Source organism: Misgurnus anguillicaudatus, chromosome 25, assembly GCF_027580225.2.
Source record: "Misgurnus anguillicaudatus chromosome 25, ASM2758022v2, whole genome shotgun sequence".
Classification (NCBI taxonomy): domain Eukaryota; kingdom Metazoa; phylum Chordata; class Actinopteri; order Cypriniformes; family Cobitidae; genus Misgurnus; species Misgurnus anguillicaudatus.
Window position 1 is genome coordinate 28,637,993 of NC_073361.2, and position 25,131 is coordinate 28,663,123.

Sequence of the window (25,131 nt, forward strand, 5' to 3'; positions counted from 1 at the left end):
ATACTGGCTAATCCTGCAAGGCATGAATATGTGTTATTTATAATAAACAATGTTGGGGGTAATGCATAACAAGTAATGTGCATTACGTAATATTATTTTTGTGAAGTAACGAGTAAAGTAACACACTACTTTTTAAATGTAAACATCAATATTTGAGTTACTAAATGCACGTTACTTTTTAGTTTAATAATGCGATTAAAAAAAATTATGTAGTGAGTTAAACTAAACGTAGTCACATTACGCACTATGCGTATACGCCTGTGTGGGAACAGTTTAAGTCAGAAACTGAGATGACAAGCCTCAGCCAAGAAAAAGTAACACAAAAGTAACTAAAAAGTAACGTAAGCATTACTTTCCATGAAAAGTAACTAAGTAATGCAATTAGTTACTTTTTTGGGGAGTAACTTAATATTGTAATGCATTACTTTTAAAAGTAACTTTCCCGAACACTGATAATAAAAGTAAAAATATATTAAAATATGATAAAGATCAGTGAAAGGAATATTTAGCTTTGTTTTTAATGTATTTTCCGATGTTGTCTGAGAAAGAGCCTGGGTGCTTAAAATGTGAGAGTCCTCGATTCAACAGTTTTTTTGATACTTTGAGCTTTGGTGTGCCCACCTCATTTTATATTCTTCCGATGTGACTTTTTTGCTCTATACCCCATTTTAGTTGATATGCGTGCTGTTTTTTGTTATCTTATGATGATGTTGCCACGATTATTTGTGGCCACCTTAAGGGGCAATTCACATTTCGCATCTTTTGCGCGCTCAAGTTCATTATTTTAAATGTAGGCACACGGTATGCACGCTCAATGTTTGTGCCGCGGTCGCGATGCGCAAGCGGTGCAACGCGCTCGTTTTTTTCTAGGGGCGGCTGCACAGCATCGAGTTAAAAACATTTCAATTTTTCAGAATGCCGCAAGCGCACCGCAGGTCATGTGACAAGAACCAATTTTCCGCTCGGTTTTAGGCGCGAAATGTGAACCGCCCCCAACTCTTTCCCCGCCAGCGTTTTTTAAGTTGCCAGTCAGCCACAGCGTTTTTATAATTTTCACAAAAGAAAGAACCGACCCTCTGCTTAAAAAAAAGTTTCATCCTACTTTATTTGTTCTCTTTTAATCACCTCTCAAAATTTGTAGGTTTCTTCAAAAAGACAAATTTTGAGGCTGAGATAGTTGCATTTTTATGAAGGACGGTTGATAGAGATCAGATTCAGAGCGATTATCAAAACATACATGGAGTTTGAACTGTATGCCCTAGGGGAATACCTCCAGGTTTTATAAGTTGGGTAAGAGCGGAAATACAGATGGTCGAAAAAACTCGTCATCGGCAGGGAATCGTTTTTTCTTAATTGAAGAGTTAACGCGTCAATGGCGGAGAAAGAGTTAAACACACAGGCCTGGTTTCACAGACAAGGCTTTATTGATGGGCTTTACTGATGCCTTAGTTAAATTAAGACATGCCTTTTATACGTAAATGTGCCTTAGTAAAATTTTTTTACTGATGTGCATCTTGATGGCATTGATATATTTTAGTGCATATTTGTGCAAGTTGTTTTCAGTTAAAGGTGCAGTGTGTAATTTTTAGAAGGATCTCTTGACAGAAATGCAAAATAATATACAAAACTATGTTATCAGGGGTAATGTAATGACCCTTCATAATGAACCGTTATGTGTTTATTACCTTAGAATGGAGACGTTTCTATCTACATACACCGAGGGTCCCCTTACATGGAAGTCGCCATTTTGTACCGCCATGTTTCTACAGAAGCCCTTAACGGACAAAGTGTTGTCTATGACGATGGCATGTTTGTCCGGTGGCGGCTACCATAGCTTCTCTGTGTTTCAAAAGTGAGGGTTGAGCAGTGGGCTGAGCCGTTGGTTGCAATTCGCAACCTTACCACTAGATGCCGCTCAAATTTACACACTGCACCTTTAAAGGCCGCCACACACTAAAAGATAATCAGGTCGAATTTGGGGCAATTTTCCCCCTTATGACAATCCTAGTTAAAATCACAATAGTCTTTGTGGTTGTATCGATCATCTTATCTGATTTTCCTGTGGTGCGCAAGAACTGAATCTGCTCAGAAGTACGTCGAGGCCATTCTGATGGTAAATATTCAACATGTTATTCTACATAAAACCATGAGGAGAAACACGCATGCATGGTGTAGATCAGGGGTCTCCAACCTTTTTATGAGCAAGGGCTACCACAATGGATAAAACAATCTGGAGGGCTACTTTTTGATATAGTCTACTAAAAACTTTTTTGTTTTACTGGTTTATTTTATTTTATTTGACTTGTTTATATGTTTTAGTATTGTTTAAAATTTTAACATACGTAAACCAAGCCAAGCTAATATAAAAAATATGTAATGAATAAATATTACAGTTGAGACTATTAATAGAATGTGCTTTGGCGGGCACCTCACAGACTCTGTGCGGGCTACCTGGTGCCCGCGGGCACCACGTTGGTGACCCCTGGTGTAGATTGTCACGTGGAACGAAATGATACCCAATCAGAATGCAAGATAATGAAAGACGAACTGCAGTCATGACACAGTCAAAGTGAGATGGACAACAGTGATGTAAAAAGTGTCGTATTATTGCCATTTCTTTTTTCCCCTCGTCCGACCATGTTTGTTTACGTTGACCTCACATTTGAACGTGAGAGACATCGCAAGATTTCTGCAAGATTTTTTTGTGAGACTCGCATTGTTTGTGTATTAAATCTGATGGTTAGTGGTGTGCTGTCGTGACCACATAGAGGCACTTCAAGCACTACAGGAACAAATGTGTTAAATTGTCGATTATTTTTCATCATGTTTGTGGTCTCTCACATTTTGAAAATCTGATAAGATTTACAAAATCTTTTAGTGTGGCTTTAGACAGCTCAAATGTGCATTTTAGTCCATGACTAGACTTAAGTCTTGCCTGTAAAACTTGGTCATAGTCTTATACCTAAAAACTTTCAGTAAAGACAAAGCATTTGTGCTGCACAAAATGTCACAAAATTGTGAGTTTAATAAAAGGTGCCCCCAAGAAGCACTTTGATATTCATCAGAATTACAAAGAAATTATCAACTGAAAGCCATTAAAAGTCTCATTTAGTCATTTTTAGACCTTTTCCTGCTGTAGGAAATTTGCTGTTTTCGGCCCGTCGTGTCTCCGAGCGATTCAAGATTCCAGGCTGACAGAAACAAGCTCATTACTGTGGCAGCTGTTTGGTGTGTGTGACTAAGATGGAAACAACAGGGATTCACTGCATCCCGTTTCTGTTTCACTCCATCTCCCCTACACCACTAAATCAATGCCACATCCATACGTTTCATCCCCGATTCACTCCATCCAAAGCCCATTTCACTTCGGCTCACCCTAATGCTGCTCGATCGGAACCGCAAGGGCATCTCATCTCATCTGAACACCCACCTCATCCCATAATCCTCAGTCTAGTGCTCATTTTCCTGCTTTCATTTCTAAATCCAGTCGTGAGATGTGATCAGACATGCCATCTTTCAGAACAAGCACATTTTATAGCAAATGCAACACCATGTCTTTCTGCTTTTGCAAGCTGCCTTCACAACTATTCTTTCTGAAACGGAGGTAGTGATACTTTGACATAAATTCAATATAACACTAAGATATGGATAGTTAATGTTACATTATATAACAAAATAAAGAGATCATATTTAACACATATACCTCACAACAGATGTGCTGCTTAGTAATACATAAAGGACAATGCATACTGTATGTAGCAGCATAACAATAACAGGACAAACAAACACCACAGTACCCCTATAAAAATAACTAAAGGTGATTTAATGGCCGAGGAAATGATAACATCAAACAGCATTATAACGCGAAGCATGCTAATTCACAATATTAGATCGCTATAACGCAGAGTGCTGTGGATGTGAAACAGCTTTTGTGCCATTGCTCAGTCATATTGTTTTGATTGCAAAATTACCCTGGAGTGACCAGAACCAAAGCCATAATACTCTTTACACTGTTGCCTTGGGTTGCCAAGTTGGCAGGGAGTTAATATTTCGAGTCATTATTAACGGACTAGTCCATTTATCCATTACACAAACAAAGAGCCCTGCTGGGCATCAAAGCTCCTACTGAAACAAATGCACAAACAAAACCATTTACACCAACATGGCAGTAGAAATATTACATCACCTAATGAACTAGCATTTGATATGTTTTTGTTGCCCATTTTTTATTATTTCTTGTTTTTAATTAATCTTCTGTTGAAATCAATAGAAACAACAATTGGTTAAATATTGTCTCAGGATCAAAAAGGGTGTTGATCTAGGGAACCACTTGGAGACCATGGTAAATAATTTTTTTTTAGTCATTTTGCCTTTATTGGATAGACAAATAAAGATTAAGAGATGACAGGAAAGTATAGGGTGGAGAAAGGGGTATGGGATCAGCAAAGGACCTTGAGCTGGGATTCGAACTCGGGTCGCTGGAACTGCATCTGCACCGTTCACTACACCAATCGGCTCAGATTTTTACATTTTTTTAAAAAAAAGTCCCATTTAATTTTTGTACCATGATAGGATTACTTTTGCAGGGTTTTACTTAATTAACTCATTCCCCGCCAGCCTTTTTTTAAAAAGATGCCCGCCAGCATTTTTTGTGATTTTCACAAGTTTCACAAAATGCCTTCCAGGAAAATTTTCTTAAAATATATAAACATACAAATATATCAAATGAAACAACAGACCTTCTGCTTTCAAACAACCAATAAACAAACAAAACGGGATTTTTTTCATCCTATCTATATTTTTTCTTTGCTTATAAACTCTTAAATATGGAATTTTTCTTTAAAAAAAAAGAGATCAGATTCAGATAATTATTAAAACATACACATGTAAAATTAATAAATAATTTTATTTATAAATTGGGTAAGTGCACCATTTAGTGGATAATCGCGGTATTATGCTACGTACACACCAAATGCATGGCATTGCGTTACTCACTCTAGATTACTCGTGGGATTTAACTTCGTGTCATGCAAATTTTTCACTCGAGTTGAATATTTTCAACTTGGGCGAAGACACGTTTGATATATCGCGTCATTCGCATCGCCCCACGCGAGGACATGTCTGATCGCGTCTTTGCATTGACTTTGTATGTAATCTCCTTGCGCAAATCGTTGAAGTCGCATCTGGTGTGAACACACAGTTACAGATAACCATAAAAACTCACCAGGAACAAGTTTTTCATGCAAATGTTTTCTATTAATTGACGAAATAACTTGTCAATGGTGGTGAAAGAGTTAAAAGAAGAGTGACAAACTCATAATAGATCATCCTACAATTTGTTTAATCTGCATGTCATGTGATCACATACAGATTATTGCACAACACTACAATAGCTTAGAGCTCATGCAAAATAGACAGATATTTATGTACCAATAACAGAAAATTATCAAAGTTCAAATAATAAAGTTAATCATGCAAATGTGCTATGAAATTATTTGAAATGTATTACTTAAAATCTCAGGGGGTACTTCAAATAAATGATTTATATTAAAGGATTTCAGGCAAACAAAAAAGTTTGCAAACCCTTGAGCTAGACTATTTAGCATACATGTATACATGTAAAAAGAGAAAGAGTTTAGCATTGGAATAAGAGTGAAGTTGAAGAGTAAAGAATAAAGCATCAGTATATGACCGTATTTGAAATTCAGTTTAATAAAACCAAGTCTGATACTTTCACCACTCGCCCATTAAAAAGTGTCCAGAGATGCAATTTGTTGATTGGTCCATTGATCGGTCCGTTCCACAGTGAATGAAGTGGGATAGGACCTCCCTAAATTCCTATGGTTGTCAGTCTTATCTTGAAGAACTGCTATTTGTTGCTATGGTCACCGAAGGCCTTTATCCAGACACCCCAGAGCCAAGTTTGCTTGTTGGATGAGGGTCTTGTAGTTATATACAGTAAATCAAATAATAATTTGTGTATCTAATCTGTCTCATGCACTACACCTTATTGCAACCCTTTATTCCAGTGTATTTAATGATCTGACGGCTTTAATTAAAACACGAGACAACATTGTTGTTTGCTACATTGATTAGACCACACTATATTACTGTAAGACAATCATGTCATGGGAAACATCATATACCTTGATGAAAGACATCAGGTAGACATGGCAGCTGCCAACAAAACAATTTGACACAGGTCTGGTCAGTCGCTTGCGAGACAATTTCAAGATACAAGCTGTACACAACCACAATGAGGTTGTTGTTCAGATGTTTCAATAACAAAACACAGCAAGCACTTGATATCAAATACAAACAGCTGTAAAATTATCTTTAACAACAACACTGGAGAAAATGACTTCTGTGATTGTTTTAAACCAACCTTATCGACTGCTATATCGATTGTTTATTTTAGTCTTTGAGCTGATGGAATTTTGAAACATGTGCGTTGCAATTGATTTAAAGTGTGTTTGTTGGATATAGGGCACTATCTTACACTTGGTGCAATGCGACGCCAGATGCGACGCAGTAATCATTTTCACGTTCAGCGCCACGTTTTTGTAATGCACTTTTGTCCATCTGTTAGCCTCGGGGCGTGCTGGTCTGAAAACAAGGTGTGTTTGGGCTTGGGATGTCAATTTATACAATTTCCAATATTCGATGATCGTTTAAATTAACAATTAATCGTTAACTGTAATAGTGCAATAAGTCTTTACTGCAGTGGCATATAGAAAATGACATAAAAGTGTGGGTAAACGCCAGCTTCCTCACGCGAATTGCAAGATTTTATTTTGTCTAAATAACATGCTAGTGGGATTGTAAAATAAGTCAATGTAGTTGATGTTTTGATGAAATCATCAATTTAAACCCATCTTGTAATGTAATATGACGACTAATAGACACAGTGTATAACTCCGCCTCACATGCGCACTTCGCAACAGTCCATGTTTTTCATTATCAAGTGTTATTTTTCTAGCGTTCGTTTCTCTTTCCGAGTCGTTGATACACCGTTTGTTGTAATTATATCCAAGAAAAGGCACTTTTTTCGTTGTCACCTCAGCTTAAACCTGCGGCGTACTTTCAGCAAAGATGCTTATTATGGAGATGGCAAACTTGCATTAGAAAACCTGCAAGAGTCAACTTGGCTAACGTGTAGCGCCTCAACCAGTCAATAATGATCAGTGACATATGTTCCGGGCCTTCAGAGTGTAACGACAGTGAGTTACAGTTTAAATTTTACAGTTTCTTGACAAAAATTAAGATTACATTTTAATGCTTCTGGTCTTCTTCCTTGTATATAGCAGCGTTGCTATGCTAATCTTGTAGGCTTCCCTAAAGAGGGTCTTTGCTTTCAGTATCCTTGCATTTTCTGTATCAGACCCTATCAGATCCACTGCGGATGCCAGTTTGTTGCGTTGGCAGCCAGCCTCGTCTAGCATGAAAAAGCCCAGGTGTGTGTTTGGCATCGAGCATCGTTGTGATCATGGCTAGTTTAACTTCTGCACGCTGCTTCATTTTTTTTCTCCAGCTGTATGTGTTTTGCGCAGGCGGCGCACACACGTGCATGATCTTGCTTACTCAACAATCGTTAAGTTTTATAGATTTAATTCTTCGTAAATCGTAAATTAATCAAAGATTGATTCATTGTTAACATCCCTAGTTCGGGCACATTGTTGGCACGCTGCTATTTTGAGGCAACTGCAAGTGATTGTGCCATTACCAACTAAACCTGGTCTAAAGTCAATGGCACAATGTGCATAAACTCTGCTTAAAACACACACAGCGTTGCGCATTCAAAAAAAAAAAAAAATTATACATTACCATGTATTATTGTGTACATAAAGATAAAAATGGCTTCTGTCACTGCATGTATCAGAATTACCTACAAAGTAAAAAGTAAATGTTGGATCAACTTAAAAAAATTACTTCAATTGGTAACGCCTAGGGATGCACCGATACCGATACTGGTATTGGGTATCGGCCTCGATACCACATTTTCTAAAGTACTCGTACTCGTTAAAAGTCCCCCGATACTGGGGATCGATACCATGGTCTGAGACATGTCTATGTTTGAGCGGCGTGTAAGGGGTTAATGCCTCGTGTTGTCCAAAGAGGCAGAGTTTACAACAAACTGAAAAAAATACTCTTTACATTTTTTTTATAATTATTTATTCTGTAATATGTTGCATACAACATGGTTTTCATTTTAAATAAATGTTCTTAATTCCAAACTAGTCCCTTGCTTTTTGTTAAATTATATTACTAAAGCTGTTACCTGTAAATTTAAATCATGTTTTTTTATTAAGTACTCAGTATCGGCAAGTACTGAAATGCAAGTACTCGTATTCCAAAAAAGTGGTAACGCATCCCTAGTAACGCCCAAGATGAAAATGTTTAAATATTTTAGGTGCTACTAATTTAAGTAATTAAAAAAATCAACTTAAATTTTTCACTAAGTGCAAAATGTAAGGTGAAAAAACATTTAAAACTTACTTCAATAGGTAACATAAAAAAAGAACTTAAATACATTTTTTTTAAGTAGCGTAGCTTTCACTTTTTTTGTGTATTTGCAGTAATTACGAAATAAATTGGTTTCCTCTTTGGAGAAGTCTTCAGTCTTTGCACCATGTAATTAGTAAATCCGCTATGGTGCAAGTGCAACTGGCTTTTAAAGGTAAAGGGAAAAATAAGACTTTTAATTTGTTTATTGCATGTTACGCTTAAAACACACCCCTGACTCATTAAGGGAATAGGTACAACCCTTTTGGACCATCCACCTGGCGCGCCAACTGTTTGTCCTTGTTAAACTAGCAAAAGTGGATTTGGACATGCCCTTAGTGCACCTGTGTCATGCGTTTAGATTAGTGGTTCTCAAACTTTTTCGGCGTGCGGCCCCCCTTGTGTACGGCGCATTCCTTTGCGGCCCCTCCAAAGAAAATTTATGACAAAAAACTGTTTAATTAAAACTTTTAATTAAACAAAACATATTGGATGATGGTTAGTAGCCTTATTTTTTTAGGTTTAATTCCACAGAATTCATGATAAATTTATTTATTTTATAAAATTGTCATAAAACTGGGTCCCCCCTTGCACCATCTCGCGGCCCCCAGTTTAAGAACCCCAGGCTTAGATTGTTAAAATAGGGCCCATAAAGTGCAAAAAAAAATTACTTTTATTTTACCTTAATGCAATTAAAAGTTCCATCGTGCAACTCTTAGAAGCATTCATGGCTGACTGATGGATAGATTTTTTTTGCTAATGATCTCAGTCAGACGATCAGACCACCATGCCTAGGGCTTTTGAAACGTATGCAGCAGATGAAGGAATTCATACATATTTAATCAAATCTCTCTATACTTAGAGCTGACTGGGCAACTTAAATTACCAATATTCAGCTGAAATCGAAAGTCCGAGAAAAGCAAGGACATCACGGATCCATAAAATTTAAAGCCCTACATTCACACGTAACAGTCGAACAGCAGGTCTGTGTCATCTGTAATGATGGATAAGATAAGGTTTAAGATTTGATAGACAGCTGATCGATGCAGAAGGACTGATTCTTTCTCCCTATTACTCAAATCAATGGGCCATATTATTGAAACACAATCCTTCTCTTAGCTTCGCTCGTCCTGACAGTCATTTGCTGACAGACTGAGAGATTTTCTAACATAATTTGCTTCAACAAAATATATTAAAGGTTACATGTATACAGCTTTAATAGACCGAAACCGATCATCTTTTTAAAGTCAGCGTGCACTGTTGGTGACATTTAAGTAACGTTTAAGTAGTAAGATGCTTCAGAGGTACCAATGAAAAAGAAAATGAAATTGATGATGTAGAGATGTTTTAATTAAACAACCATCAAGCTGAACCTAGTCGCTTGTCTGCCCAGGCGTTTATTTGGTTAACACAATATTAAAAACACTGAAAATAATTTGATGACTGAATTCCCTTTCAGTTTCGTACAATGAAATCCATCCATCCAAAGACACAGTTTACTCACAGTTGTGAAGTTCTCCGGCCCGCAGTCTTTTCCACGATACTTGCAATCCAACAGCATCTCATCGATGCTGTGGCTGGTCCTCTGCACAAACTCCAGCATGTTGAAGGTCTTGCTGGGAAAGAATTTGCTATCATCTGGCGGCTGCCCCACCGCGGCCATGAAATCATCGAAGTCGCTCTGCTCCACGCCGAGCAATCCCGCCATCCAGAACAAATCGTTCCTCTGAATTTTGGAGCTTCGGAAGCTGTTGTAGTTGCATAGAGTAATGGCTGGAAAGATCATGAGTGGACTGTCCATTTCATCCAAGATGGTAACATGAGGATAGCTGTAATAGTCTAACACCGCCCCGGCCACCTGATAAAGGAAGTAGGACAGGGAGGAGGTGAAAGCCGCTGCCCAGAGTAGACGCCTGATGGTCACTCCACCAGGTAAAAAGATGTGACTCAAGCCATGAAGGGTACAATTGGCACCGAACACGGTGATGTCGGACGGCCGGGGCTGCTCTTCTTCTTCTGCGTTGCCCATTTCTTTCTGAGGCTGAATGGTGAGCTGGGATCTCAAACTTGTAACCTCTGAGAAGAGCTCTTCCTCAGGATTGCTGGGAAGGGTGGGTGGTGCAGTCAAAGCTGGTTCTTTGGAGGTTTGGAAACATGAGATGCCCAGGGTTTTTTTTTTTTTTGCTGACAGTGGTTTCCGTTTTGTGCATTCTTGCAGGTCAAATAGAGCCAAAGATTGGGTTTCATGTGGAATGAAACTTAGTCCCTCAGTAGATAAGGGGTGAGAAGATACCCACGTGAAACTATAGAAAATAATCAATGATGTAGTCTAAAAATTCATTAAGTGTTTAAGGGCAGACAGAAATGCCGGCAGCTGGTCTGTTGCCTGTTAGTGGTGTGTTGTTTTGTGCTACACACATGAATGATAACCTTAGTGATGGGAAATTACAATGTTCACATGACAGACAGACTTGGATTGTAAATCACATCTGTAATTCTTAAGAGGCGATGGGCTCTTTTGACTCAGCCAGGAGGCAGAAACATACTGTAGCAACCACTCAACACCCTAGCAACCATACAGAAATGCATTGAAGACATTTAAACACCTAGGAACTATGTGTCAACATCCTGACAGCCATCACAACACATTATCGTTCTGCACAAGCAAGCACTCCTGACAGAAAATAGACTAAAAAATCTAGTAACATATATATCTGGATCAGATAGAAAGAACTGAATATTGCAAATATAATATAATATAATATAATATTATTAATCTTTATTAAGGACACAGAATCCTGGTTCATAGTATTAAAAAGAAAAGCTTACAAAACAAGTATAGGAAAATACACAAAAATAGAAAAATACTATACTATACTATACTATACTATACTATACTATACTATACTATACTATACTATAATTAATATAATATAATATAATATAATATAATATAATATAATATAATATAATATAATATAATATAAAATATTATAATATAATATATACTAAAATATATAATATAATATTATATTACAATATTAGTATAGTATAATATAATATATAAATTATAATATAATATATAATAAAATATATAATGAAATATAATATAAAAAATATAATATAATGTAATATATAAAATATTATAATATAATATAATATAAAATAGTATAATATAATATATACTAACATATATAATTTATTATACTAATATTATAATATTATATTATATATGTTAGTATATATTATATTATAATATTTTATATTATATTATATTATAATATTTTATATATTACATTATTATATTTTTTATATTTTATTAAATTTCATTATATATTTTATTATATATTATATTATAATTTATATATTATATATTATATTATACTACTATTATAATATTATAATATATAATATATAAATTATAATATAATATATAATAAAATATAATATAAAAAATATAATATATAATATAATATATACTAAAATATAATATACTAAAATATATAATATATAAATTATAATATAATATATAATAAAACATATAATGAAATTTAATAAAATATAAAAAATATAATAATGTAATTATATTATATTATAATATTTTATATTATAATATTTTATATAAGTAAAATATAATATACTAAAATAAAATATACAATATACTAAAATATACAATGTACTAAAATATACAATATACTAAAATATACAATATAATATAATATAATATAATATAATATAATATAATATAATATAATATAATATAATATAATATAATATAATATATTATAATATATAAGTTGCCGGATAAATTCCCAGAAATTGTTTTACATTTATCACCATGGAAAGGCAGAGATCAGAGTTACTGACTAAATGTACCGGGTTATCTGATATCTACATTTAAAGGAACAGTATGTAGGATTGTGGCCAAAACTGGCATTGCAATCACAAAACTTGTGGCTAAAACTGGTACTGCAATCACACAACTGGTGGCCAATACACAAAATGACAACATAAACATCAGTTGAGGGCTGCAACTCCACTTTTTAAATGTCATTATCCTGGCCAGACCACTGTTGAGTTATATAAATATTTGAAATGAAAATGATTTCTTGATGTCTATTGACATATCAGGGCCATTTTATGATTAATTGATATAAATTTCTTACATACTGTTCCTTTAATTTTCAGTTCAATCCACACCTAAAAATATATCTATACATTAATAAATGTCATACTTTATCACTTCAAAGCCTACCAGCACTGTATGAACATAAGACAACCACTTCATTATAGAAAGCTGAAAAAAGGACATAATATTATATTAATATAAATAAATAAATAAATAACTAGTGATGTTTAGCCAATAGCAGCAGAGAAAACATTTGCCGAGATGCAATAGTAATTATTATTTATTTAATGGTTCACTTGGTTGCTAATTACTTAATAAATTAAGCTGGCAAGTTTGTAGTCACAAACTCTGGATGCAACAGGCTGGATTTATTTTATGTAAAAGAAAAAAATTAATGTTTGATTAAATACAAGAATGTGATTAAAGGACTCCAAGTTGTGTCAAATTATCAGTTGTATCAAAAAACTAAATACATTTATAATAAGTGCATCTCTATTTGGTATCCCTTTAGGAAAAAAGGAAAGTCATTGCATAACTTGCAAACGCAATGTGCCTTAAGAGAAAAAAAAAGCTGATTTCACTATATTTATAGACTACTAACGCGAAGAACCATCCTAAATTATCTAATTATTGTTCATCTTTACTAGATTAAGATGCAAATTTTTCACACCGAAAAGAATAGACAGCAAAGTGCGCACGTGTGTGAGCACGAGCTCAGAAAGCGAGTTACTCCAGCCGCTGCATTTTCAGCAATTAATCTCTTGAATCCGTTTGGCCGCTGCACTGCTGAAATCAGTGAAGCCCAGCAGACTCTCACATACTATGATGCAGGATCCAATATGAAGCTTTAACACGCTGGATCCTTCACATCAGCATTTCAGCGTGCCTGGGCCCTTTCAACAGAGAGAGAGCCGCATTCAAGCGTGTTTAGATTACTGATCTCAGCCGGCATGCGCTCTCATATCCCGCACTTCGTTTCCCAGACATGCAGGAAATGTCAACGTTACTATACAGTACATGAAGATTGCCAAATCCACTTAAAGCCTATGAAAGGAACGCCTGAGTATAGAAGACAGGACATAAAATCCATCAAGCAGAGGAACTTTGGAGATAAAAATGAGGATGGGTTAAATTTAAGTCTATGAGATTTTGCAATGAATTATGCATTTTGCGAAATGAAGAAATGTCCTGTCTGGTGTATACTGTACGCAAAGAAGGTCCAACGTGAAAATCAATAGGAGTATAGATGTTAATTATCTTTGGACTTATTGATTTGCAGCTTTCAAATTTGACATTATAGCATTAAAACGTTCAATGCTGCCTCCTGGTGGTAATTGTCCCCTCTTAGTCTAGCACATTTACTTGAATTAAAACACAATGGGTTCTCTACAGCACATTAAATAAGAGCCTTTAAATGGGGACATGAATATGGCACATAGGTACGGTGGCCTTAAAGGGCCCCTATTATGCAAAATCCACTTTTACAAGGTTTGGACATAAACACAACCACTGTACAATACAAAATCCACCCATTTATTTTTTTAATCCCAGTTAAACCAAAGCAGTCTCATTAGACATGTTATTTCGATTCTCTTGTTAATGTGACGTCACACTGATAAAACCCCCGCCCATGGCCAATGACTGACAGTCCTGCCCTACCAATTTCCACCCTTAGCAAGTTCTACGCTGTGCGCCATGTCTCAATAATAAAATACTATTGTCTCAGACTGTATTCACAGGAATCATATACATCTTAACTGAACGTGCATTACAGAATAATAATATTTTTCTAAAGTAACAAGTAAAGTAACGCATTACTTTATAAATGTACACATTAATGTTTGAGTTACTTTTTTAAAAAAAGTAATGCAAGTTACTTTTCAGTTTTATTAATTAGATGTAAAAAACAATGTACTGCATTAAACTGAACCTATTTAAGTAGAATTACATACTCTATGCGTGAACGGTTTCAGTCAGAAATGGAGATGGCAGACCAGAGCTTGACATTTTTGAGATGAAAAAATATGCAATTTCTAAATGCAGAACTTTTCGGTCATAAAAAAACACCTCCAAAGTAAGAAAAAGTAACGCAAAAGTAACTTAAAAGTAATGTAAGTATTACTTTCCATGAAAAGTAACTAAGTAACGCAATTAGTTACTTTTTTGGGGAGTAACTTCATATTGTACTGCATTACTTTTAAAAGTAACTTTCCCCAACACTGTTAGTAAGTAGATCATTTGCATTTAAAAAGGTACAGAAACGAAAAGAGCACATTTTTGCGCCCAGCCATTTTGGACATGCTATAATAAATGATATGTGGGGTATTTTGAGCTGAAACGTCACAGGCACATTCTGGGCAAACCTGAAGCTCATATACATTACATCTTGAAAATATATTATATAATAGGTGCCCTTTAAAATGAATCTGGACAGACTCAAGCATATCATGAAGTTCTCTCTTACGTGCATATTTTTAAATACAATTAATAGACCTATTCTCTTGGTAAAAATGATAATAAATTTGACTTGAACTTTACCTTGAACTTAATTAAGAGACGTGAGAAGAGTTATAAAAATGCACACTGAGAAATCGAAAGGACATAGATGTTGTTATTGTAACATGTACTGTAGGCCCTGTATACGAGAGAGTTTTACCATCAATGACACAAACAAATTCCTTTGAAAATGAAACAATAATTAGCATTTAAAAAGGAAGAGGTGACTTTTTAATCCCTGTGGAAACAATATGAAAGACTATGTGAGATTGAACCGAGGGCTAATGAACCTTCCTTCTTTGTGAAGTTGCCTTATCAAAAATGTTCATGTCAAATGCCAAACTGTTGTCCTTTAATGAGAATGTGGAAATAGACGGGCGGTCGAGTTTCATGCTGGGTTATGAGGGATGTTTTGTGGAAAAACAGCAAGATTTTGGACTCTTGTGATCCCTTTGATGTCCAAAGTCATTAACATACCCATTTTAAACTGAAAAATTGAATGCAGGGATGTGACATTTCAGTCAAAAATTTAAAATATAATTACTCAGATAATTTATTTATTAGCAATATTTTTCTGAACCCCTGATTACAGAGTCCAGACATTAAAAAAATTAATCGGTCTATGTTCATGTTTTCTATATTCAATAAGGGAAAATAAACATGTGTTATGGATGTGACAAAGTAGCTAAAAAAAGTTTTCGGGACGACATAATTGGTAGAAATTCTGTCAATTAAAATGCACAAACCAGAACAACACCCAAGAAGGTATGTCTCTTTAAATAACAAATAATATTTATTTTAATTTCCATGTGCGCATTTATGGAGGAAGAATGTGACCATTCTTAAAAGCTGCACTTACTTAAAGCAACGCTAAAGAGTTTTTGCTCTTTGCTCCCCCTACAGGTTGGAATCGGAATTGTCCATTACCACTGTCGTAAATAATTTAGCCTACTGCAGCAAAGCTGGCTCTGATTGGATTGTAGGTTTGCCGTAAAGCAAAGTTTTATAGTTTTCACTCGAACTACAGCACCGCGACTCGACGTTTGGAAACTTTTTTAGTGCGGTTTTGGCTGATAGATGGCTGCAAAGCGAATGTGAATGTGCCGTTCACCCTGTTTCGAGTGGATGAACGACAAACTTTTTTGGAAACGTTATTTTAAGGTACAAAAACTCTTTAGTGTTGCTTTAACTATGGAAAATAATAAAAAAGTTACAAAACTTAAACAGAGACTTTGCATTAGTATTTAAGCCACTAAATATAGTCTGTCGCAGGGATAACGTATTTTAGGCCATCCTAGAAGTTAGCGGTACACTGGTTCCCTTGTCGAAAAGGCCATAAATGTTTGCATAGACTTTTGGATCATCAAAAAAATAAGCTCTTAAATAAGTCTAACAAGATAATCTTTCCGATAATCTAACCGTTTTATAAATACACATATATAATTATATTTTAATCCCCATAAAATTGTAAAAAAAAAAAATCATACCTATTACATGTATTTATAATACATCCTCTAAAGAATCAGCTATGTCTGTCTCTCTCCCAAAAGGGTTTTTCCCCTCCTAGGACCCGCAGGGTTTTTCTCCTAGGGGGTTTTCAATCCCTGGGGAGTCTGCTAACATTGGCTTAACCTAGCACCCTCTTATATTCGTTATTACTACGCTTGCTAGTACGGTTAACTGCTGTATTCTGCTGCTTATGTTTTATGATTTTTCTGTGTTTTCTGTTCTATTAATGTAAAGCTGCTTTGAAACAATTCACAAACAATGAATAGCAGAATTTTGATGTAAAGTGTCTTTAACTTGATCGGCTGATTAACTGTACTTTTTCCCCGTGATTCTTTGACAAATTTGTGTAACAGCCGGAGGGAAGATAAGGTAGAACTGAGACAAAGAGTCTCTTGGGCAGCATGTGGAAAGCTTGTTAAAAGGAAACGGAGGCAGGTGCTAAAACATTTGCTCAACTGTATCTAGCTGTCTACAGGAGCGTGATTTGAGTAAACAACCCACGTTCTCATTCAGTACAACCAGCAAGGTTTCAAGGGCCATCAAAACAAAACCAGATGCCCTCGAGCATTATGCGCGGCTTGGAAAATTCAGCTGGAAAGCAAATAATGCATCATAAATAACAAAACATTGTAGATGGGACTCTTGCACAATAAATGCTGGTAATTATGAACTTCAGATTTTTAAGTAATTCACAGGCTTTACCAGAGGGCATCTGCATTTATAAAGTCATAATCATTTATGCCTAGCATCAGTCCGTCAAACACGAACGCCCATCTCAATATGCAAATGTACATTTGAAACCCACTTAATAGAAAAAAAGACACTTTCTCGAATTCTGACTCAGGGATCCCAAAGGATGTTTAGACTAATGATTGTATCATGCGGTGAATAATTTCTGACCTTTTAACTTAAATAAAATGCAAAGCAAGTCTTTATTTCCATGTCTGTCTGAAAGCTCGCATTGTGATTTATGCATGTAGCTGAAAGACGATCAAAAACTGGCAGGGTGCAATTTGTGAATAAAAGATGATGGAACAACAACAACAACAACAACAACATGTGGTCATGAAAGCAATAGCATTGACCTGAAAAGTTGGAAAACCACAGGTATTCACCCAAAAATGAAATGAGCTGTCAATTTATGAATTATCATCAAAATACTGCATTTTTTTTGCATGAAAATAACTGGAATACACAGTAAGATGAAGACGATGTTCATTTTTGGGTGAACCTTTACACCAGCACGGTTTCCCCGCCCACTATAAAGTGATGACCTCCAGAGTTCCTTTGAAACAAAGTGTCTCTATTATTAAAGAATAAAACAAAGGATCATGATTTGTGCTGATTTATAGCTGCGTTGCATAGAATGGGCAGTCATTTTACATGGACCATTTATCATCGATCTCTTCCCTACATTTGCAGTTACAACTGATCCAAGCAGACGATTTTTACACTAAAGTGCCAACTGCTACTGTTCAACATCTAGACAGGAATGAAAGTGCGAAGATACAGACTTCATAAATCAAGAACAACCCAGTGAAATAGACACAATCACATAAAAAAATCTACGGTCGTGATCTTGGAGGTTAAATAAAAATGTACTTTCCGAAAATATAAAACTTTGACAGTCACAATAAGCATGCTGTAGTATTTGATAACCAGCGTATTACATGGAATGCTTATTGGAATGCTTGATTCTGATTGGCCAATGACGACATTCTGAGGTTTGTTACTGTATTCCCAAATAACCCCCAAACTTTTATAGCCAAATAACTAATAACAAATAAATTTAATTTCAATAAATACAAATTCAATATATTAGGGGTGCAGAATATTTTGAAATTACAGGAATATAGGGTATGCACGTGACATCACCTTCGGCGAAAGTGACTGCGGTTATGCCCACTGAGTGACAAAAGACAGAGGGGCAGAATTTGTGTACAGTGTGAAATCAGCGAAAACATCTTAAATGGGGAAAAGCTGTTGTGCGATAGACCCTACTAACAGAGCTATCGACTGCCAAGAAACACGGAAAGGAGAAGTAAATTGATCGTCCATGCCAACGTCCACTGACCACAGGTGGGTTGACAAGTTGCTGGAGTCACTATCAAGTGCAAGTTAATAAAGCAATAAACCCCAAGAAGCAGTGGGTTACCAGTGCATTTTATAACAGCTAAGGGGCGTTGTTAGTGCCTAAACCCCCTTAGCTGTTATAAAATGCACTGGTAACCCAACGCTTCGAGGGGTTTATTGCGTTTATAAAACGGTTACTTCATATGCATAAAGTTAGCGGGATTTTATAAAATAAAACACAAATAAGTTGTAATTATATTAGTACAAATATTACTCTTCCGCCAAACAAAGTAGTTCCTCAGAATCAAGTGTGACTGAAACAGAGCACAGTTCACAAACAACACAGACGCAGCAAAGATACAATGAAAATATGATTAAAGACGGTGGTGTTTATTTTATAAATCACCATTCATCTAATTTATACATTAACATTTATATTGTGCTGTTGAAGTGATGATCAAATATGCTTGTAAGCATGCTGAACTCTTTCCCCGTCAGCGTTTTTTTTTTTTAAGTTGCCACCCGGTTTTAGTTTAATGCCTTACAGAAAAATGATCTTCTTTAAATAAAAATAAAATATAAAATGAAAGAACAGACCATCCGCTTTCAAACAACAACAACAAAAAAAGTTTCATCCTACCTTAATTTGTTCTCTTATCAGTTATCACCTCTCAAATTTTCAGCTAAAAGCGGAGATAATTCCATTTATGTGAAGAACTTTAGTAAGAAATCAGATTCAGACATGAACAGTACTACACGGTGTTTTCAGTGAATGCGTCAGTGTTAAATTGGGTAAGATCGCCACCCAGTGGATAATAGCGGGCGTATGAACTTCAGTTATAAACTCCTCAGACAACGTTTTCTCTTTATCGACGAGATGACTCAACAGTATTTATTGACATTTATTTGGATATCGCCATTAATTGTGCAATTGTAGACAAATTAAAAATATGATTAAAGACTGTTGTGTTTATTCTCATAAATCAGTACGCAGCAACAGTGGCGCAGTGATACTTATGTAATGTGGTCTGAACCGTGAGGTTACCGGTGTATTTTATCACGGCTTAGAACGCGTTTCAACCAATCAGAATGAAGAACCAGAACTGCCCGTTTTATAATAAAATTTTTGCTGATAATTGTCAGTTATACTGACATTTTCACGGCCACCGCTAGCAATTTTGTTTAATGTTTTGCCACTCAAAGGAGAAGTAAAATCAGTAGCAGTACCCATATGTCAGGTTTGTAAAATTTAACGATAAAATCCTATAAAAATACACAAATGAATATTCTTATTCTGTGTAATTGTGTTCTGCAAAGGTGAGATGGTTTAATAGTGTTAGGCAAGACAAACATATATGCCAGGAAAGCAATGTCTGGCCATATCCCAATGTTCACAGACTACTGTTAAAGGAATAGTCTACTCATTTTCAGTATTAAACTATGTTATTACCTTAAAGCAGTTATTCTCAAAGTGTGGTCCGCGGACCACTAGTGGTCCGCCAAACCCCCCCAGTGGTCCGCCAAAAGATGACCTAAACTAGGCATGTCTTTATACAATCGTCACTTATTTAAGTAGATTTTTAATGCGCTTGCGAAACTGTGATATCAGTTCTTGCCTTTCTGTTTTAATAACGTAAAAATGGATCGGTTGGCTAAACCAAAGAGGAGTCAAAAGAAAAGATCAAGCGTCAACTGAAAGCAGCTAAAATCCACAGATCTATTCGTTTTGTAATGTACTAGTTTTTGTTCATGTGTAAAATCCCTGTAATTTCTGTGATTTTGGACATTAAGGGGAACATTTTTTTCAGTATTTTATTGTTACCATAGTTACAACCATAGACTTCATATACCCACCACCTCAGTTTTAAACTAATGGCTCTTTGGAATGACATTAAGGGCCCTATTTTAACGATCTAAGCGCATTGTCTAAAGCGCACAGCGCAACGTCTATATGGGCGTGTCCGAATCCACTTTTGCTAATTTAACGACGGGAAAAATCGTTTTTGCGCCGAGCGCATGGTCGAAAAGGGTAGGTCCTATTGTAATGGGAGTATTTTGGGCGTAACGTGCAGTAAACCAATGAGAGTCACAGCTCTTATTCCCTTTAAAAGCAAGTTGCGCTGGCGCTATGTCTAATCCCTATTTAGATGACGGACTTTGTAAACTGAAAAACTAAACGGAGGTAGAAGATCCCCAGTTTAAGATTAATGTTAAATAATTGTGTTGTTTTTCACTTATATTTAAATTGTTATTTTTTTATTAAAACCTTTAAAACCCGTTTTCTTTTAGTCATGGAAGTAAAAAGCAGGCTTGTAATTGCTTTAAATGTATGGCTATCCAATATCATCAAAAAATAATTTACAAGTATGTAAGATAAGGTTTGTACTCTAAAAATTACAAACGGCTCTCCTCACGTTTCAGCACTTTGGACAGCGTTTTTTTTAGCAAAGAGTTTTTTTAAGCATTACTTACAAATGTTTCTCATCTCGCCATATCCACAGGTACATCATATACAATAAATCCGTGAGGTAGCATTAAAAAAAACATTTAAAAACAGACGCATTTGTTTAAAGCAAAGCATTTATTTACTTATCAGGCTGCAGGTAAAGCAGCTCTTTGCGCCTTCTAACGTCTCATAATCAGTCCTCATTTATAAATATGTCCAAGAGACTCAATAATAATCTCTTAAATTCAATCCTTTAATCTTTCATATTTAAAAGCATTTTTGTGCTGCTGCGCATTTGTGATAAGCAAACCCGCGTTGTCCTCCCGTTTATAGGCGCATATTACTAATGCGCTCTTTAAATAACATAAAACATATTGCGCCATTGACTTTAGACTTTAGACCAGGTTTTTGTTGGTCAATGGCGTAGTCTATTTTAGTTGCCTCAAAATAGCAACGCGCCAACAATGCGCCTGAACACACCTCGTTTTTCAGACCAGAACGCCCATGGGCGCAAAGGGGTCGCTAATGCATTTGCTATTTAAACAACGCGGCGCTAAACGTGAAAATTAGGGTGGAAACTAGCGAAAGACACTTGCGTCGCGCATTGCGCTGCATTGCGCCGGGTGTAAGATAGAGCCCTAAGTGGGACATAGGCTGTTATAGTATGTTTAAGTGCATTTTTTTCACATGTGCAGTTTGTTGTTCATATTAAGCTGCAACTCATTTCACATTTACTTTTTCAAATGAAATAAAATTTATATAATAATTTCTGAACATAGCATTGCATTTGTTTTAAAAAAATTAGTTTTTGACTTGAAACAGTTGCATATTAAACTTAAACGTAGCTTATCCTTCCTGTTTTGTTGTTTTTTGGTGGCGTGTTAGAGTGGGATTCTGTTAGGTGGTCCTCAGAAAAAAAATGGAAGATAAAGTGGTCCTTGGGCTAAAAAAGTTTGAGAAACAATGCCTTAAAGGAACAGTATGTAGGATTGTGGCCAAAACTGGTATTGCAATCACAAAACTTGTGGCTAAAACTGGTACTGCAGTCACACAACTGGTGGCCAATACACAAAATGACAACATAAACATCAGTTGAGGGCTGCAACTCTCCTTTTTAAATGACAATATCCTGGCCAGACCACTGTTGTCAGTGATATAAGTATTTGAAATGAAAATGATTTCTTAATGTCTAGTGAGATATCAGGGCCATTTTAAGATTAATTGATATACATTTCTTACATACTGTTCCTTTAACTAAGAAGAGTTGATACATCCCCTCTATCATCTGTGTGTGTGCACGTAAGCGCTGGAGCGCGCTGCGACACTTCGATAGCATTTAGCTTAGCCCCATTCATTCAATGGTATCAAACAGAGAGAAAGTTAGAAGTGACCAAACACATCAACGTTTTTCCTATTAAGACAAGTAGTTATACGAGCAAGTTTGGTGGTACAAAATAAAACGTAGCGCTTTTCTAAGCGGATTTAAAAGAGGAACTATATTTTATGGTGTAATAGCACTTATGGGAGTACTTCAACTCGGCGCAGTAACACCCTCCCTCTCCCATTATGAGAGTGAGAAGGGGAGCGGACTTTTCAGGCGAGTCGAAGTACTCCCAAAAGTGCTATAACGCCATACAATATAGTTCCTCTTTTAAATCCGCTTAGAAAAGCGCTACGTTTTATTTTGTACCACCAAACTTGCTCGTATAACTACTCGTCTTAAATAGGAAAAACGTTGGTGTGTTTGGTCACTTCTAACTTTATCTCTGATTGGTACCATTGAATGAATGGGGCTAAGCTAAATGCTATCGAAGTGTCGCAGCGCGCTCCAGCGCTTACGTGCACGCACACAGACGACAGAGGGATGCACCAACTCTTCCCAGCTAAGGTAATAACACAGTTCAATACCGAAAATGAGTAGACCATTCCTTTAAGGCCAACTAAACTAAATTTAGGCTGATAATAGTCAGTTTTACTGGCATTTTTGCAGCAGCCGCTATAAAAACCAGCCATTTTGTTAAATGTTTGCCACTCAACAGGGCGTGCTCCGGCGTGGTCACGTGGAAAAGTGACGTCAATGCATACCCTTTATATTGCAAAATAATTTCTAATAAAATACCATTTCTGAGTTTACTAAGATTACCACAGTGGCTCAATGACGCACCTGAGCCACCGCAAATGGCCCGCCCCTAACACCATCACAACCATCCATTCAGGTTGTAGCTGTATTTGAAAGTTGAGAGAGACGGCAGCATGTCCATGAGTGGACGTGATTTCAGCACCAACAGTGGTCAAGCCCCCAACATTTGAAAGCAGAGAATGCTGCCTATTTTTCAAGATTTTGATAACTTATTTTATTTACTTGCCATTTTTTCCAGCATTCAAAATTATTAAAAAAAATTCCATGACAGATTCATTTAATATCTGACTTTACAAGAACTTTAAATCACATATTGCATTATTTATCACATATCATATATCGTATCACACATCATGCAATACATTATTTATCACATAATACAGTACTGTGCAAAAGTCTTAGGCCACCATGCTACCATTAGATTTGTTTTTGCAATTGTATGATCATATATATATAATTATTTCTCAGTTTCTTTAATAGAATACATCCAGAAAATACAGGAAATGTCTATGTAGGATTAAAAACTGTATAAAAGTATAAGCTGAAGTGTCAAGTATTTAGCGTAAACTCCCCATTTCAATTGAGCAATAGCAGGAAACTGCAGGATCTCTTAAAACTAAATGAACTTAAATCCTAATTTCCAATTCTAATCGAATGACTTCAGGACTTCAGTATCCTCAAAAAAGCTCAAGATGTGTTTAGTGCCAAGAGAGGTCACACTAAACACTGACTGATGCCTGAAGACGACATTTACTTCTGAAAATTTTTTGTTTTTGTGTACATATTTCCTGTATTTTCTGTTTGTATCTTAATATAAAGTGAACAATAAATATGGATGGTCTTTAAATCTTTGCTAAAACAACGAAGCTGGTGGTGGTGGCCTAAGACTTTTGCACAGCACTGTATATCGGATAATTTAGCAATAATTATAATTTTTCGCATATTCCATTTGTGATCAATATCATGCAGCCCAAAAAAATTTATTTATTATTATTATTATTATTATTATATGAGAATTTAATTTACAAACTATTAAACAAATAGATGTTAGTCACGTCTGAGCTTTGTGTCCTGGCTAAAAGCCGCTACAAATTTTTTTTCCTTGCAAAAGTTTCCATTTGTACAAATACGAATAATACAACAAAAACATTCAAATCAATATTCTGTGTCAAATAATTTGCTTGTCTAAAGTAGACATGTAATAAGTGGGATAATGTACAACTAGGCATTATCGCAAATAAGTATAAGGTCCTGATTTATTCTTCGATTATGAATCAAATGGTCAAAGGTCGTTGATGCTCGTGTCACCGGAAATTGGCAAGCTTCTATTGAAATGAAAGAGATGACGGTTATTTGCCGATGCTAGTGTGTACGCAGCTTTACTTATCAAAAACGAACTTAATTTAGTAACTCCTGGCATCACAACCCTTCTAACTGCTTACAAATTACTAACTTGGTAGTACAATTTTTGGAAGTTTAACTATCAGAGTTTAAAGTGAAATTGCTTACGTATGTGTTATCTAGGGCTGCAACTGACGATTATTTTAATAATCGATTAATCTGTTGATTATTTTTTCGATTAATCAATGAATCGGATAAAAAACAAAACACAAGAAAAGCATTCATTTCCAACCCCTTATTCAAAACAGAACTAAAGTCTTTAGAAATTGCACAAACATGTTGCTCCTTGAACATACCTGAGCTGTTACAATAATAATACAATTAAGAAGCCTCTCTTGATGGGATCAAAAAGATAGTATACGAGTACACTCTCAGAAATAAAGGTAAAAAAGATGTCACTGGGACAGTATCCTTTCTAAAAGGTAAACCTTTGTA

General features: G+C 35.6%; 1 protein-coding gene across 2 annotated transcripts in view; it reads right to left on the reverse strand.

Moving 5' to 3' along the window:
- Nucleotides 1-25,131, reverse strand: part of asic1c (acid-sensing (proton-gated) ion channel 1c) — a 127,341-nt gene that overhangs the window by 57,949 nt on the left and 44,261 nt on the right. The window contains exon 1 of one of the 2 annotated variants that reach the window (XM_055182771.2): nucleotides 10,007-10,820. The exons of the other annotated variant lie outside the window; for it this stretch is intronic. Coding sequence (XP_055038746.1) covers nucleotides 10,007-10,531 — 525 coding nt within the window. The 5' untranslated portion in view covers nucleotides 10,532-10,820. Of the gene's footprint in view, nucleotides 1-10,006; nucleotides 10,821-25,131 lie in introns of those variants that run through there. 2 annotated transcript variants of the gene reach the window in all.